We start from the raw sequence: 14,651 nt of genomic DNA on the forward strand, positions 1-14,651 counted from the left end.
TGTAGGCAGTCAATATTTTCAGTTATTACTGTTATGAAGTGGACGAGGGACATACATTTTGAAATTGTCTTTTTATTAATATTTTAGTTGAATTTTGTTTCGTTTGTCAAGTGGTGGTTTTGTGTAGTGAGTTTTAAGCCGTGTTTTTATTTAAAACATTTATTTTTGAAATTGTTTAAAAGTCGGTAAATGTTTTATAAATATCGTGGTGAGCTTTGTTGTTCGTTAGCTTAACTTGTGTAAACATGAGGAAATTATATGGTTTACATAATTAAAATTGGTGAATAATTAAATAACTTTTAGCTATCTGAAATGATACTTCACAGTCGTAACTAAAATCGATAGTTATTTCCATCAAGGACGCTCAACTTCTAGACACGGATTTATTACTAGAAAATTAGAAACTAATTTAAATGACATTTTTACAAACTTTTGTCTAATTCTATTTCCATTAGTTCCAATATTTTAACATTAAATGAATATTGTATTATTTTATAAAGGGAAAAGATTGAATAAACCGATTACCTCATTGTTATTACTACATATATGACATTTTGCAATAATGTTTCCTATAAAACAATAGCTAATGGAAATATCTTATCAACTCCATATTTATCTGCTCTTCAGTACTTCAAAATCGAACAACAAAGCAAACCACGTATAATTATCCTTCTACATAAATCATTTGACCTTGCACTAGAACAGAAACCTAGTTAACGAAACTACATCGATTTAAATAAATCGCAGCAGATCAGTTACTTCCGAAAAGTCAACGCATGAGCATTAACTGAAAATGGCATCCGAAGCGACAGAAGATACATTCGTAAAGCTAAAGAAAGAAGACGTTGGTTATTTGAAAACTTTCTATTCCAACGCTACAGTCTCTTGCGTAGCAGAAGCCTGGAAGAAAAAATCCGTTTCTATCGTCTCTCCAAAATCAGGAAGAATTGTACGACAAAAGAAAGAAAGCTCTGTGAAAGTGAAAACCGAGCAAAATGGCAAAGAAGGCTTCTTCTCAAGATTCCTCGAAGATTTCAAAAAAGCCAAAGTGTCTGACTACGCCTACCAACAGTCTAATGTTAGACGAAATAGTGCTTACAAACCTTTTTGGGCAACCAAAGTAGTGAAATCTGTTGATGAGGGAGATAAAATTGAAGGGACTGAGATAAGCTCGAAAAAGGTTGAATTTGTTGAGCATGGTAACGCAGTTTCTAATAAAAGTATGATCTTTGCTAAGGAAGTGATTGGATCGCCTAAAGTGACGTTGACAAGTGCTAAGATTAATCAGGAACGTTCTCCATTGAAGAGGCTCTCAACTGTAGAACATCATAAGGAATATAGATTGAAGATGCCTCCTTGTTACAGTGGTAGCAAAATGTTTATGCCTACTGGTGAACAACTGTTTTGGGTTCGTTAAGTTTATTTTTTCTACAGCACTTTCGTCGGAAAAATAGAATTCCTTATTTTGGCGTTATTTGTAGGTACTTAGTATGGATTTCCTTCTCTCCATAACCTTTGATAGTGGGAACATTGCCAAATAGGTCACATCTAGGTTTAGACTTTATGTCGCCGTAGCAAGAATTTATCAAATGTTGCCAGGAAGTCGGCGAATTATTATTATAGATTTATAGTAGTTCTATTTCATTTATATGTTTATTTGCATGTCATAACTATATTATCATGGAGTACATCAGCGTTTTATAAAAGTGTCCTTTAATTAAATCAGTATATCATACCTCTTAGGACACCACACATTTCCTCATTTCACTTTAATTCTGAAAAATTGACGTCAACACTGTTAACCCCGAATAAACGACCGGTAGCGGACAATAATATAAAATAATATCACTACTACATATGTCAAGTTAAAAAAATATTTGCCTATTTATCACGTTCACAATTTTTCCGCAACCATTAACTATGCGGAAAACGATCCGAAGTTTATCGCATAATATATACGGAATAACCTCGTCGCTGCATTTTCCCAATTTAACCTTTCTATCTACGCATAATATTAATTCACAGAAAAAAAAATACAACGCACACAAATCTCTACATCTCGACTGCGAAGCCATTTCCTAATTATGTTGGTGTTGGCTTCCAGAATAACTACAACTTGTATATATTTCATAGTGGTGATTAATGCTCAATCCTTCTCCGTGTGAGAGAAGGCCTGAGCCCAGCAGTGGGACGATAAAAAGGCTGTAACAGTATATATTTCATAGACTGACTGTCTATCTGACCTCCTCAACCTATTTACCCGTTAAATAAAAAACCCATTTTAAAACTTGTTGTACTTCTTTAAAAAATACTAAATATTTCCATCTTCCCCCCAGCTCGGCGAGACCCGTCCATCCAACTTCGGTCCAGCCACATACCAGGACTTCAAAGACATCAGGTCTCGGTGCTACGCTGAAGGCAGGCTGTTCGAAGACCCGGAGTTCCCTGCAGTAGACCGCAGTCTTTACTACAAGGAGAGTCTCGATAGACCTATTACTTGGTTGAGGCCGGGGGTAAGTTAGTCAAATTAATATTATAGAGGAGAATTTTTGTGTCTCTGTGTGTGTGTTTGTTACTTTTACTTGTGCAAATGGATGGATCAATTTCGATTTTGGGTAGTTGTTAAATATATTAGTTTTTAATAGATGAGCAGTTCTGTTTTCTTCCTTCCTGCCGACGTATTATCTAATCAAAAACTTTATTCAGCAAAATAACCTATTGTTTTATAATTAATGCGGAAATATGAAATTAATTACACAGTGAACTTAAAGCTTGAATAAGTCATTTTTATGAAGATATTCAGAATGTATCTCGATAATTGTTATAGTCAGTAGGTAATTTGCTACTTCTTTACTCATTTATGACGTCGTGTCACATTAGAACTTTTGAATGGCTTATCATAAAACGTTATAGATGCTTTGGCATAAGTGAACTTTTAAAAATAAATATTTATACCTCTACTACTAACGACGTGTTTACCATACTTGAAAGTATGTAGTTAGTTTTAAATCTGTATCTTTTGAAACAGTCTACTACTCATTTTGTTCAACACACTGTCGGCTAGCCCCATGGCAAGCTAAGGATTAGCTTAATTACCTAGTGTTTCATTGGTTAATTATATCACCAGTTCAATCACTGGTTTTCCAGGTTTTTCATACTTTGTTTATATTTTCCAGCAAATATGCGACGACCCGCAGCTGTTCGTGGAAGGGTACAGTCGCTTCGACGTACAACAGGGCGAGTTGGGCGACTGTTGGCTGTTGGCCGCCGTCGCCAACTTAACTCTGCACAGAAAGTAAGTGTTATAACATGTCCAATGTTGGTAATATGCGACGACCTGCAACTCTGCACAGAAAGTGAGTCATCTGTAATAAAACCTAATAATAATAGTGAGGTCTAGGCCGATTTTCGGCCACAGCAGCTGTTTTCAAAAACGACTAGTGAGTTGCTACAGGACACAAAAGTTAACAAGCTTTGTTTTCCGAAAATTCGCTTTCTGAGATCGCTTCAGAAAAATATTCCTCTTTTGAATTTTACGAGGTCATTTTAGAAGTAATAAATTAGGCTTTGTTAGCTTTGCTATTTTCTTTGAATTATGTTTAAAGTGTTTTAATTTTTTCAGATTGTTCTTCCAAGTGGTGCCAGATGACCAGAGTTTCGATGAAGAGTATGCTGGTGTCTTCCATTTCCGGTATGGGAACAAAGCATTCATAACACATAAGGACTATCTTTGTGCCTATTTTGTGTAGTTAATTCGGTAAATAAAAGAAAAATTTCAATGATATTTTAAAAAAAAACGAGTCCACTATTTGATGGTAATTTAATCTTAAAGACGGATTAACAAGAACCACTTGATGGGGCAGACATATAAAATAAAAATAAAATAAATTAGAATACAAAAACAATCGTCACCTTATACTTTATCCCTATACTTACACAATATCATAACATTTCCAGTTTCTGGCAGTACGGTCGCTGGGTGGACGTAGTAATAGACGACCGTCTCCCCACGTACCGCGGCAAGCTCGTGTTCCTCCACTCCTCCGAGACCAACGAGTTCTGGAGTGCACTGTTGGAGAAGGCTTATGCTAAGTGAGTATCAAATCTTAAGTAAAGTAACAACAGTTTTATTAAGATACGACAAGAAATCTTCTTACCTTCCCACTCAGAGACATTTAATGGTTACTTAAGCCATTCCTTAGTGAAGGATTTGTATGACATTCCGTCACTAAGGAGTGACTTAAGTAATCACTAACGGCAAGTTTCTTCATCAAAAGTTAAAGTTAAAGTAATGGCTAAAGTAAAAGTAACGGTCAAATACGTTTTTTCAAGGCTAAAGTGACAGCAAAACTAATAGAAAAATTGAATTTGACCGTTACTTTTACTTTAGACATTACTTTGACTTTTACTTTGGCTTTAACTTTTGATGAAGAAACTGGCTGTAAATGTCTCTGAGTGGGGAGGTTAGTACATAGTCTATGTACATATACAGACAAACTTACTAAGAGAGGTAAGAGGTAGTAAGACATAGGTTGGACACACAAGATAATGTAATAATTTAAATAAGTAACATTTTGAGCCCGTATATATTTTTTTAATCATCTAACAATTACCAAGCTACTGGCTCTTCAAGATAATTGAAATTCATTTATTTTTGCGAATTTGAGTTATAGTTACTAAAAGGCTTACTGAATTTTAACCGACTTCCCAAAAAGGAGTATGTTGTCCGTTCCAATGTTTTTTGAACTAGAATTTGAAAACAGTCACCCGAAAACCTTACATTTGACTTAAATATATATTCACAATTCCAGACTGCACGGATCCTACGAGGCGCTAAAGGGCGGCTCGACATGCGAGGCCATGGAGGACTTCACGGGCGGCGTGACGGAGATGTACGACATCGCCGAGCTGCCGCCCAACTTCTACACCATCCTGCTCAAGGCCTACGAGAGGAACTCGCTCTCGGGATGCAGCATCGAGGTATAGATATCATTAGCCTAGCCTTTCCCTTAAAGTTGTGGGGGTGGGAACCAGATACAACTGGTTACTTCATGTGTTCAACAGTACCAGGAGATTATATCTCCTAATAATGAAAACTCTTGATATACTTTTAATTTGTGTTTAGTTTTAAGGGCCGTGGCAGAATTGACAAGTCAATATAAAAAGCTTAGTATATATTTCATCATGATTCTTTATTTAAAAAGACCAACATGCCCATTAATTACAAAATAAAGTCACCAATCAATTAACCTTTAACAGATTGGTTTTGCTCAAGTAACTGATCACTCCTCCGGATCGTTATTATTATCTGACTTACCTTCATTATGACATCTCCAATATCTTTCCTTCTCCCGAATATAGCTCACTTTTTAACTGGATGCGGGGATTATTCCCACTGAAATCTTGTGAAACCGCTGTCGGAAATTAGAATTAAAATAATTTTTCTTTTTTTTATCATTCCAGCCGGACCCAAACATCTTAGAAGCGGAGACCCCAGCGGGTCTGATCCGTGGTCACGCGTACTCCATCACCAAGGTCAAGTACGTGGACATCGAGACCCCCGGCCGCAGCGGCAAGATCCCGCTGCTCAGGCTCCGGAACCCCTGGGGGAATGAAGCCGAGTGGAACGGGCCCTGGAGTGATAAGTATGTTATAATCCTGTATTCGACACAAATTTATTGTTGTTCAGCATAAATAAACAAAAAGAAATAATAATATATTTCTTGCTACATAGTGACTAGGTCAATTGCTTAAGATCCCGTAAATCTGGTTAGTCGTTTTTTCACGTTAAGATATTTTATGGTAGTTAAGGAGAGAAAACTGGTAGCTTGCGCCGATCTACCACTTCGTGTTTATTGTTATTGGAACGAAAGTTCCTTATCGCGCGTTGTGAAAGGGAAGAGACGGAAAAAATACTTACGAAAAGTTGTCACGACACTTAAGCTGTGCGGCGACACATGTTTCTCTGTCTGTCTCTCTCTCTCTCTCTCTCTCACTAATTAATCGAAAGGAAGTTCGTTCCATCCGGGTGTCCCTTGACTCCTCTCAAGTTTTTTTTTTTTATAGTGTTTATTGTACTAGAAAAAAAATCTTTCGTTTCATTAATTTACAAAAGACAACGTTAAGAAATAATTCAATTTATTTTTCTCCCTGTTTTCATTTTCATTATAATATCTATTGTAAAATAATGTGAAAGAAACTCTATTTATCTCTTGGTCCGCTTTTGTGCCGAAACTACTGAACTGAATTAGATGAAATTTGGTATACAGATACATATAATTTATCATATTTTCTTTCCAGGTCTCCAGAATGGCGGTTTATCCCACAATCTGAGAAGGAAGAGATGGGTCTAACATTTGACGACGATGGAGAATTCTGGATGTCGTTCAAGGACTTTGTCAATCACTTCTCAAGGTAAATTATCTTAAATTTCATGATACTTTTCTACGGTAGGCAATCATCAAATCCCCCTCCGGCTGTGGGTTAGCAGCGGTGAGGGAGTGTCAGACTCTTAGAGCTCTGCCTCACTAGGATGCCATGGCGACGTCGCCAGCGGCTCAGGTCTGGCTACTTCTGGCATCCAAATGTCGCCGAGTCGAGTGGCCATGGCATCTCGACAGTCAATTACGACAGTTCTCGACAGTTTACGTCGTCGCTGAAGAAATTGCACACTGACTGGCGACCACACTGGTGAGTGAGGGAGGTGCGCTTTACCGTGTACATTATAATGGCAACCGTGGTAACGTCGCCAAGGTGCCAGAAGCCACGTAGGGAACTGCAGCTCGTGGCCACGTCTCCAATTTGGCGACGTTACCAAACCGTCGCCAAGTGAGTTAGGTTCCATACATTTCAATACTAACTGCTTGGATACGTAGCCGGCGACGTCACCATTGGCGTCCTAATGAGGCAGGGCTCTTACTGACTAAAACCCATCATGTTCCTTCCTAAGCCCTTTATGTACCAAGGCGGCGGTAACTATTTAGAACAATCCCACAGCCCCGGCAAGTTCTTGATACTGGCGATAAGTTCACCTATCTAGAATTCTAACCAAATAACTTTGCAATTATTCGAATATTTACACCTTCATTTATACCATTCATTCATTTTCCTACTACTTACTTTAATATTTCGTGAGTGACCGCGTACTTACTTACATACATATTATACAGAATACTACAACTCGTGCTTTTTATCGGTAGTAAAAGCTTTTATCGATATAAATAAAGTCGATGATATATGCGCCAGTTACTCAAGACTAACATTTCATTGATATATGACCAAGTTTATTGCGACCAAAAAATATAAATATAGTATAATAATCATCTTGTGAAACTATGGATGGATTGTGTGAAAGTAGATATGGTAAGAAAGAATGTCACTTGTGAGATGACGGCAGATAGAAGAGTATGGAAGAAGAAAACATGCTGCGTCGACCACAAATAAAATCGGGATAAGGGCAGGAGGATGATGAATAATCATCTTGTTTATTATATTTCAGAGTGGAGATTTGTAACTTGAACCCCGACTCCCTGGACCCTGAGGAGTGTCCTGAGGGCTGCACCAAGAAGTGGGAGATGTCTGTCTTTGAGGGAGAGTGGGTTAGAGGTATGAGAAAATTTAAGTATAAATGGTGTTACATAAAATGCCGTTCTAAAGGGTGTGTTTTCAGACTATGGAAGAAAGAAAGTTAAAGAGAGGAATATTGTAATGTTCTCAGGCTCTAGACTATACAATCCGTGGACAAAATTTCATTTAAATCGGTTCCGTAGTTTTGGTGTAAAAGCGCAGATTGACAGATTGCGTTTCTTTTGCATTAATAATATCTTAATATTGATCAAGTTCCATGTTCCTGGAATAATTCCATATCATTATAAATCATCCTCCGAGCCTTTTTCCCAACTATGTTGGGGTCGGCTTTCAGTCTAACCGGATTCAGCTGAGTACCAGTGCTTTATACACTTCCCTCAATATAATTGGCAAACTAAAAACTAGCTTCCGCCGGCGGTTTTACCCGCGTCCCGAAATAAACCCATTAATATTGTATAGTTACTCATTCGTATATAATTTTGATTACAATACATATATAATTTTGTTTTATTACACAGGAGTTACGGCGGGAGGTTGCAGGAACTATCTTGAAACTTTCTGGAAAAACCCGCAGTACACGGTCACGCTGAAGGACGTGGATGAAGGGGATGAAGAGAATAAGTGTACTGTAAGTATTACAATATGTAAAACTTCCAACTTTATTGTAGCTAAAAGATTATTTCAGCAATAACAAAAAGTAAATGAAAAAAAGGAGTACGAAGGTCTTAAAATACGTTACTCTGATGTGTAAAGCTATATAACTGCCAAGTTTCCATTCATTTATTTCATCAAAATCTGTTCAGCTGTTTGCGAGTGACGAAGAAAAAAACACAAAGTTTTGCCTACCCGCCTCAACCATTTTTTACTTTAGTTTTATTTATATTTAGTGCCAGACACGTTTTAATTTGTATTCAGTACATTTGCGTGATTTTTGCGAAAAAATACATTGATACCTATGCTAGTTGATAGTAATTAAAAAATAACCCTTTTTCTTTCACAGATAATAGTAGCCCTTATGCAGAAAAACCGTCGTTCGCAACGTCACCAAGGCTTAGAATGTCTGACCATCGGCTTCGCGGTGTATCGCTTACCCGACTACGGCAGAGTGCCCAAGCCGTTGGACGTCAACTTCTTCAAGTACAACGCGTCGGTCGGTCGCAGTCAGGCATTTATTAACTTGAGAGAAGTTAGCGCCAGGTAAGAAAATTAATATAGTGGATGTTCAGATTATTAGCCGCGGTTTCACCCGCTTCTCGAGGAAACTTATATGTCATCTAATATTTAAACTCTATTACTGCCGATTAAAATCCATTTAATAGTTTTTGCGTGAAAGACGAACAAACATTCATACATACAAAAAACTGTATCTTATAAACAAAGAACAATGTCAGACGTCCATAGTAACTTAGGCTCAATAAAAATATTTCATGTACAGTGAAAATTCTTACAGTTTTTTGTGTAGTTTAATGTCAGAAGCTTTTCTATGTTTTCCACTTTTGCATTGAAGTTCTCAAAACCAAATTATTCCAAATTATTAAAACTGAACTCGATAAACAATTAAATATTTTATAAGAAGTAAGTATTTTATATTTAAATTGTTGTAGTAAAGAACTTTGTGTCCGTGAGAAATAATTGAAATCCTGACATTGTTCTTTAATGTTAGTTGATTTTATACCGTATATAATAATATACGATATTGTAACTTCTCGAAGCAGTTGACTGCACAAAATTTTAAAGTAACACATTAATTTCAGCTTAGAAAAGTGCTACAATGAATTCTTGAATAATGTAAAAGTGACTGATTTGATTGAGCTACACTTCTCAAATATCATTTTCAGAGAAAACCACACTCTAAATTAACCCATTTAATATTAGCAGATAACTAAATTAATTACTACACAACGAATTATTTTTTATTTATTATTTCTCAGGTTCAAGCTAGACCTGGCAGCTACGTGATAGTGCCGTCCACGTTCGATCCCGATGAGGAGGGAGAGTTCTTACTCAGAGTCTTCTCCGAGAAGAGCAATAATATGACGTGAGTATCATGTTCTTTATTATGAAATAAATTGCATTAATATTTTATAAGGAAGCAGGCTCTTTTTATGGGAAATCATCAGATGACCTCTCCCGCTGTGAGTTAGCAGCATGAGGAAGTGTCAGACTCTTACTGACTTAAACCCACCATGTTCCTTCTTGAGCCCTTAATGTACCAGGACCGCGGTAACTCTTTAAAGTAAGCCTTAACACACTTAAAGTTTGTACCAAAAATATCAATTGATTGAATGTTGGTTGAAAATAGATTTTTTTTTTCAATTTGCTCATTTAGCATGTTATGTGACAGATCAAAGAGACTTTACCTTAGAAGGAGACTTATAAGATTTTTTTTATTCCAGAGAGAATGATGAAGACATCGGTATGGGAGATGTTGACGATAGGGTGAGTATAAAAACCCACATTTTAATTTAACATATCACATTTGCTAAAACTATGGTTCCCACAAGCAGTTTTGTCCACATCCCGCACTCTGATAAAAAGTAGGCCATAGCTTTTCTCTATAAACGGGCCATGATCATGATTAACATTCAAAGAATTTTTCAAATCCATCCATAGTTCTTAAAATGTTCACTTTCAATATTTATAATATTAGTAGTTTTAAAAAGTATTCCAATTAATTTATTTGTTTAAGTACACAATATTTACATTTTTAAAAACCTATTTCAAGAGTAAAGTAATATTATTCCATTTATTCATTTCCCAAAATATACATACATACAACACTTATCTATAAATAAAAAAATAGGTGTAAAATATTTATTATTTTTTACCCAGGTAAAAGAAATAGCTCCCAACCCAGAACCAGCGGACCCAGTACGTGACTTCTTCAACCGTCTAGCTGGGGATGACGGCGAGGTGGACTGGCAGGAACTCAAGGAGATACTCGATTACGCCATGCGGGAGGGTACGTACTCTTTTTGTATATTATTTATTTATTTATTTTGCGAATTTTTTAGGATGTTTTTATAGGTTTTGTGATTGGGTCGTTACGTCGTTTTGTGAGAAGAAACCTTCTCCTCCAGGCCCAAAAGGTGATTGTTAGATTGAGTGCTACATTGAAATCCGAACCAATCTTACAGTAAAGAAATAAAACCCTTCGCCAGTTGGTTGGCAAACTTAAATATTTTCTTTTATTGACGTTTATTATTTAAAAAGTCATTTCGAAGATTTAGGTTTTTTACAAGGTTATTAAATCAAGAAGATTCGAGTAGTCGATCAATCTCAAGAACAGTGGTTCTTAACCGGTGGTCCGCGGACCACTGGTGGTCCTTGGAGGCATTCCAAGTGGTTCGCGAAGCATTGCTTCGCGACGTTGCTATACGTTATCTTACTTATATCTTTAGTATCGACGTGAGCAGGGGTTTTCGCGTGGACGTATATAAGTTTCGGGGTCCGGACCCCGTCCGGACATTCATATCGATCTTGTCCAACAGAAAAAAAAAATTCGCTCTCGCTTCGCTCGTGGATTCAGAAACTATATGCACTTGTTCTTGCATTTGTCAACAAACAAAAAGTTAAGTACGTTTGGGCTACATTTTACGTAATGCTTATTTGAGCCTAAACAAATTTCGCGCTCGCTTCGCTCGTACATTTCTAAACTAAATAAGCATACTTATGTTTGTCTTTAAGAACCCTCAATTTAGGTAAACCAATGAGGTGGTCCCCGGCATGACAAACTTTTGGGAAAATGGTCCCTCATGACTAAAAGGTTAAGAACCACTACTCTAGAAAATACAACATGTTTTAAGGATAGCATTTTTTAGCAAAGTAATCTAATTAGGTATACAATAGATCTAGGAGATTTAGGTGGAACAATTATTTTTTTTTTTTTTCATTTCATAACAAGATTTGATTAATATTTTATAAATAATGGGTTTCAAACGAGTGAAGCAATTGGCTAATAGATTTAAATAATATTTTAAATATTTGTTTGATTAACACATTGCTTACAAATATGCTAAATATCAATTGTGTTAATCTTGAATACCTAATAAATATATACAAAAAATAAGCTTATATACGCTTAGAGTGGAATTCATCTATAAAGGATATAATTTTAATATATTTTCATTCAAGTGTGTTATTTTGTAAAGAAGGAACATTTTCGCATATTCCTTGATTTTACTACTAATACACAACATTCATGATCTCAAAATCGAAATTATTTAACACTGAAGAATTTTTGGAAAATCCACACAGTTAAATATTGTTTAACTGCGTAAATATACTAAAATAGATATGTTAATTAAACTTAATGATCATATACCCACTTTATTCTAAAATGCCCATTTTTTTGAGCTTTTCAATGTGATAATGCTTTGTGTCAAGTTAAATGCTTTTATTCGTTTTGCTTGCCGCCAAGGTAAAGTATATGTGAGTATTTTAATGATTATATTATATAGGGTGACTGGTAATTAGTGACCGATACTTGAACCTGTGATTCTACTCATGATTATATACAACCTTCCCAAAAGGACCTTTTTTATTCTCAGTAGATTATCACAATGGCATAAGAAGTTCTGTTTTAAACTTTGAGTTTTTTTTTTTCGTTTTGCTATCGTGATGAAACTATAATAATGAGTAAAGAAAAGGTTTCTTTGGGAAAGTTGTTTGTGATCATGTGTAGAATCGCATATTCAAGTAAATGTAGGTAGTCACTAGCTTCTAGTCACCCTTTATATTAGAAAACATTTTTTGTTTAACTACAGTTTTTTTAAACACACTTATTATTTTGTTTTATAAATGTGTGTACATATTTATTTTGTGTGTAATTTCTATTTTTATTGAAAATATGCTTTTTCTGTAGATTGAGTGCTAATTTATTGTTTTAGCATATTTTATATTATAAAACAAAAGGAATTTATTTACATGTACAAACATATATTTATATGTGTAAACATATGTTTAGCGACCTTTACAGACTAGTTGTGATTTTATGGTATTCTCGCGGTAATATGCAAAGCTCATGTATTTTAAATACAGAGATTTATATTACTTTATTAAGTTACCTTTACATACTTATGTAACAACTAGCTTTCGCCCGCGGTTTCACCCGCGTCCCGTACCCGGATGGTGACAAAAACTATCCTAAAACCTTCTCCCGGGTCTAAGTTACCTCCTCTCTAATTTTCAGTCAAATCGGTCAAGCCGTTTTCATGTTATGTCGTGCCAACGGAAAGCGGGTTTCATTTTTATATATATAGATTAATATTAATGCAAGCATACCATAAAGTACCAAGATTGTTATCAGGTTTTAGTAGAATTTTTATTTTATGAGTTTATTCATAAAATCGTGTCATCATTACTTTATGAGAATAACTTTGAAGGAAAAATATCTCATTATAAATAAACATAAGATCTTACAACTCAAATACTCAATTATAAAAGCAATTCAAAATATGTTTTGCCTTATTTTATTCTGATTATTTTGATTATCAAAAGATAACCATATGTAAAATTCAGAGTTCGCGTTCCAAAAAAAAACTTGAAAATATTTACACTTGAAAAGAAAAACAATTGAGTATTTAAGTTCAACCCCACCACACACAACACCCCCAAAAACACGAAACCTAGCATCGCGCCCGCTTGCAGAGCTCGCGATGCGTCAGGGCGCCGCCTACGACGGCGGGGGGGGCGTCCACCCCGCCCCGCCCGGGGGGGGCGCCGAGCCCAGCTGCCTCGAGCAGCTGCTCTGTGCACTCTGCACTCCCATCTGCAAGGAGATCGGCGTGGACCTGCAGCAAGTGCAGCAGCAGAACCATGAGCAAGTGCATCTCACGCAGCCGCAGCCGCAGACAGGTATTCAAGGTTTTAGGGGGGATAGGATGGTAGGATTGATACCTGGGTGTTTTAGTCTCGTCTTTTGGGTTTGCAAAAATATACTGGATATTTTTTTTCCGGTGGGAAATTATCATTATCGCTATGTGTGAGGGAGTGTCAGACTTACTGACTAAAACCCACCATGTTCTTTCTTGAGCCTATTCAGAGTTAGAAAATACCTTCATTGTGGATCAATTCTGAAAAAATAAAGACCAAAAGACAGATATTCTGATTTCTTAAAATTAAATCTAGAGTATGAACATTAAAAATTACATAAAACAGTCTAAACATAAAAGTTTAGAGCTGTGTAAAAGTTCATTCGTAAGTTGAAAATTTATCGTAGCTTGGGATGATTCTTGATTTAAATTAAATAATTCAAAAAGTAGTTTTCTCTTGCCTTATTTGGAAGTTTTTTTTTCTAATCTGTGTGAGATCTTTTACAGGTAACCAGTGGGCGATGCATGCAACGCTTAATTTACACTTTTGTCACATTTTATCGAAATGGAGGGCTCAATTTAAAATGTCTGTTTTTGTTATTTATTATTTTTTTATTATGTAAATACCTGTCTTTTATTTTGTTTCTTATGATTTCTATTTTTCAGGATTCCACGGAAATTATTTAATTTTGTTTTGTTTACTGTACTGTCATGTAAAATAATGCTTATGTATATTGTCTATGGTGACCATAAGCAATATTTTATATGAAACCTGCTTAACGCCACTAACACAAAAAACAGTAGAGATTTTCAAAAATGTATATTTTTGGAAATTTGTACGTTTTTACGCTTACGCATGTTTATCGTTACATTGGAAGTAAATGAAAATGGGCATTTTAAATTTATTTATATTTTGTACATTAATTAGTTGATACTGTAGGTAGAATCACCTCCATTTCCATAAAAATATAGTTAAGTTTTATTTTTAAGGTGGTGGTATTGAATTTAGATTTTGTGGGGCTGTTCTATTTATATGTTTCTTTCTCTTGATTTCGTATTTTCATATGAAGTTTTTTAATTATCAAAAAAGTTTTTTTTAAGTAAGATTATACCAAATAAATAGTTATATATTTATTTAAAAACATATATATTTATATTTTCAAGATTTATCTCGTGATATAGGTACGTGTCACGTACTAAATCATTTGAAATACAATACGCCGCAGACAACAAAACAAAAAATAAAACATT

The 14,651-nt window shown here is 35.4% G+C and overlaps 1 protein-coding gene across 1 annotated transcript in view; it reads left to right on the forward strand.

Moving 5' to 3' along the window:
* LOC124642857 (calpain-A-like) overlaps positions 1-14,651 on the forward strand; it is an 18,717-nt gene continuing 4,066 nt past the window's right edge. The window contains exons 1-16 of the mRNA XM_047181605.1: positions 1-126; positions 701-1,408; positions 2,337-2,513; positions 3,177-3,295; positions 3,623-3,691; positions 3,958-4,092; positions 4,812-4,980; positions 5,464-5,645; positions 6,301-6,414; positions 7,499-7,605; positions 8,106-8,215; positions 8,588-8,784; positions 9,530-9,625; positions 9,984-10,026; positions 10,420-10,549; positions 13,237-13,443. Coding sequence (XP_047037561.1) covers positions 794-1,408; positions 2,337-2,513; positions 3,177-3,295; positions 3,623-3,691; positions 3,958-4,092; positions 4,812-4,980; positions 5,464-5,645; positions 6,301-6,414; positions 7,499-7,605; positions 8,106-8,215; positions 8,588-8,784; positions 9,530-9,625; positions 9,984-10,026; positions 10,420-10,549; positions 13,237-13,443 — 2,470 coding nt within the window. The 5' untranslated portion in view covers positions 1-126; positions 701-793. The remainder of the gene's footprint in view (positions 127-700; positions 1,409-2,336; positions 2,514-3,176; positions 3,296-3,622; positions 3,692-3,957; positions 4,093-4,811; positions 4,981-5,463; positions 5,646-6,300; positions 6,415-7,498; positions 7,606-8,105; positions 8,216-8,587; positions 8,785-9,529; positions 9,626-9,983; positions 10,027-10,419; positions 10,550-13,236; positions 13,444-14,651) is intronic.

Source organism: Helicoverpa zea, chromosome 26 (assembly GCF_022581195.2).
Source record: "Helicoverpa zea isolate HzStark_Cry1AcR chromosome 26, ilHelZeax1.1, whole genome shotgun sequence".
In the NCBI taxonomy this organism is placed as follows: domain Eukaryota; kingdom Metazoa; phylum Arthropoda; class Insecta; order Lepidoptera; family Noctuidae; genus Helicoverpa; species Helicoverpa zea.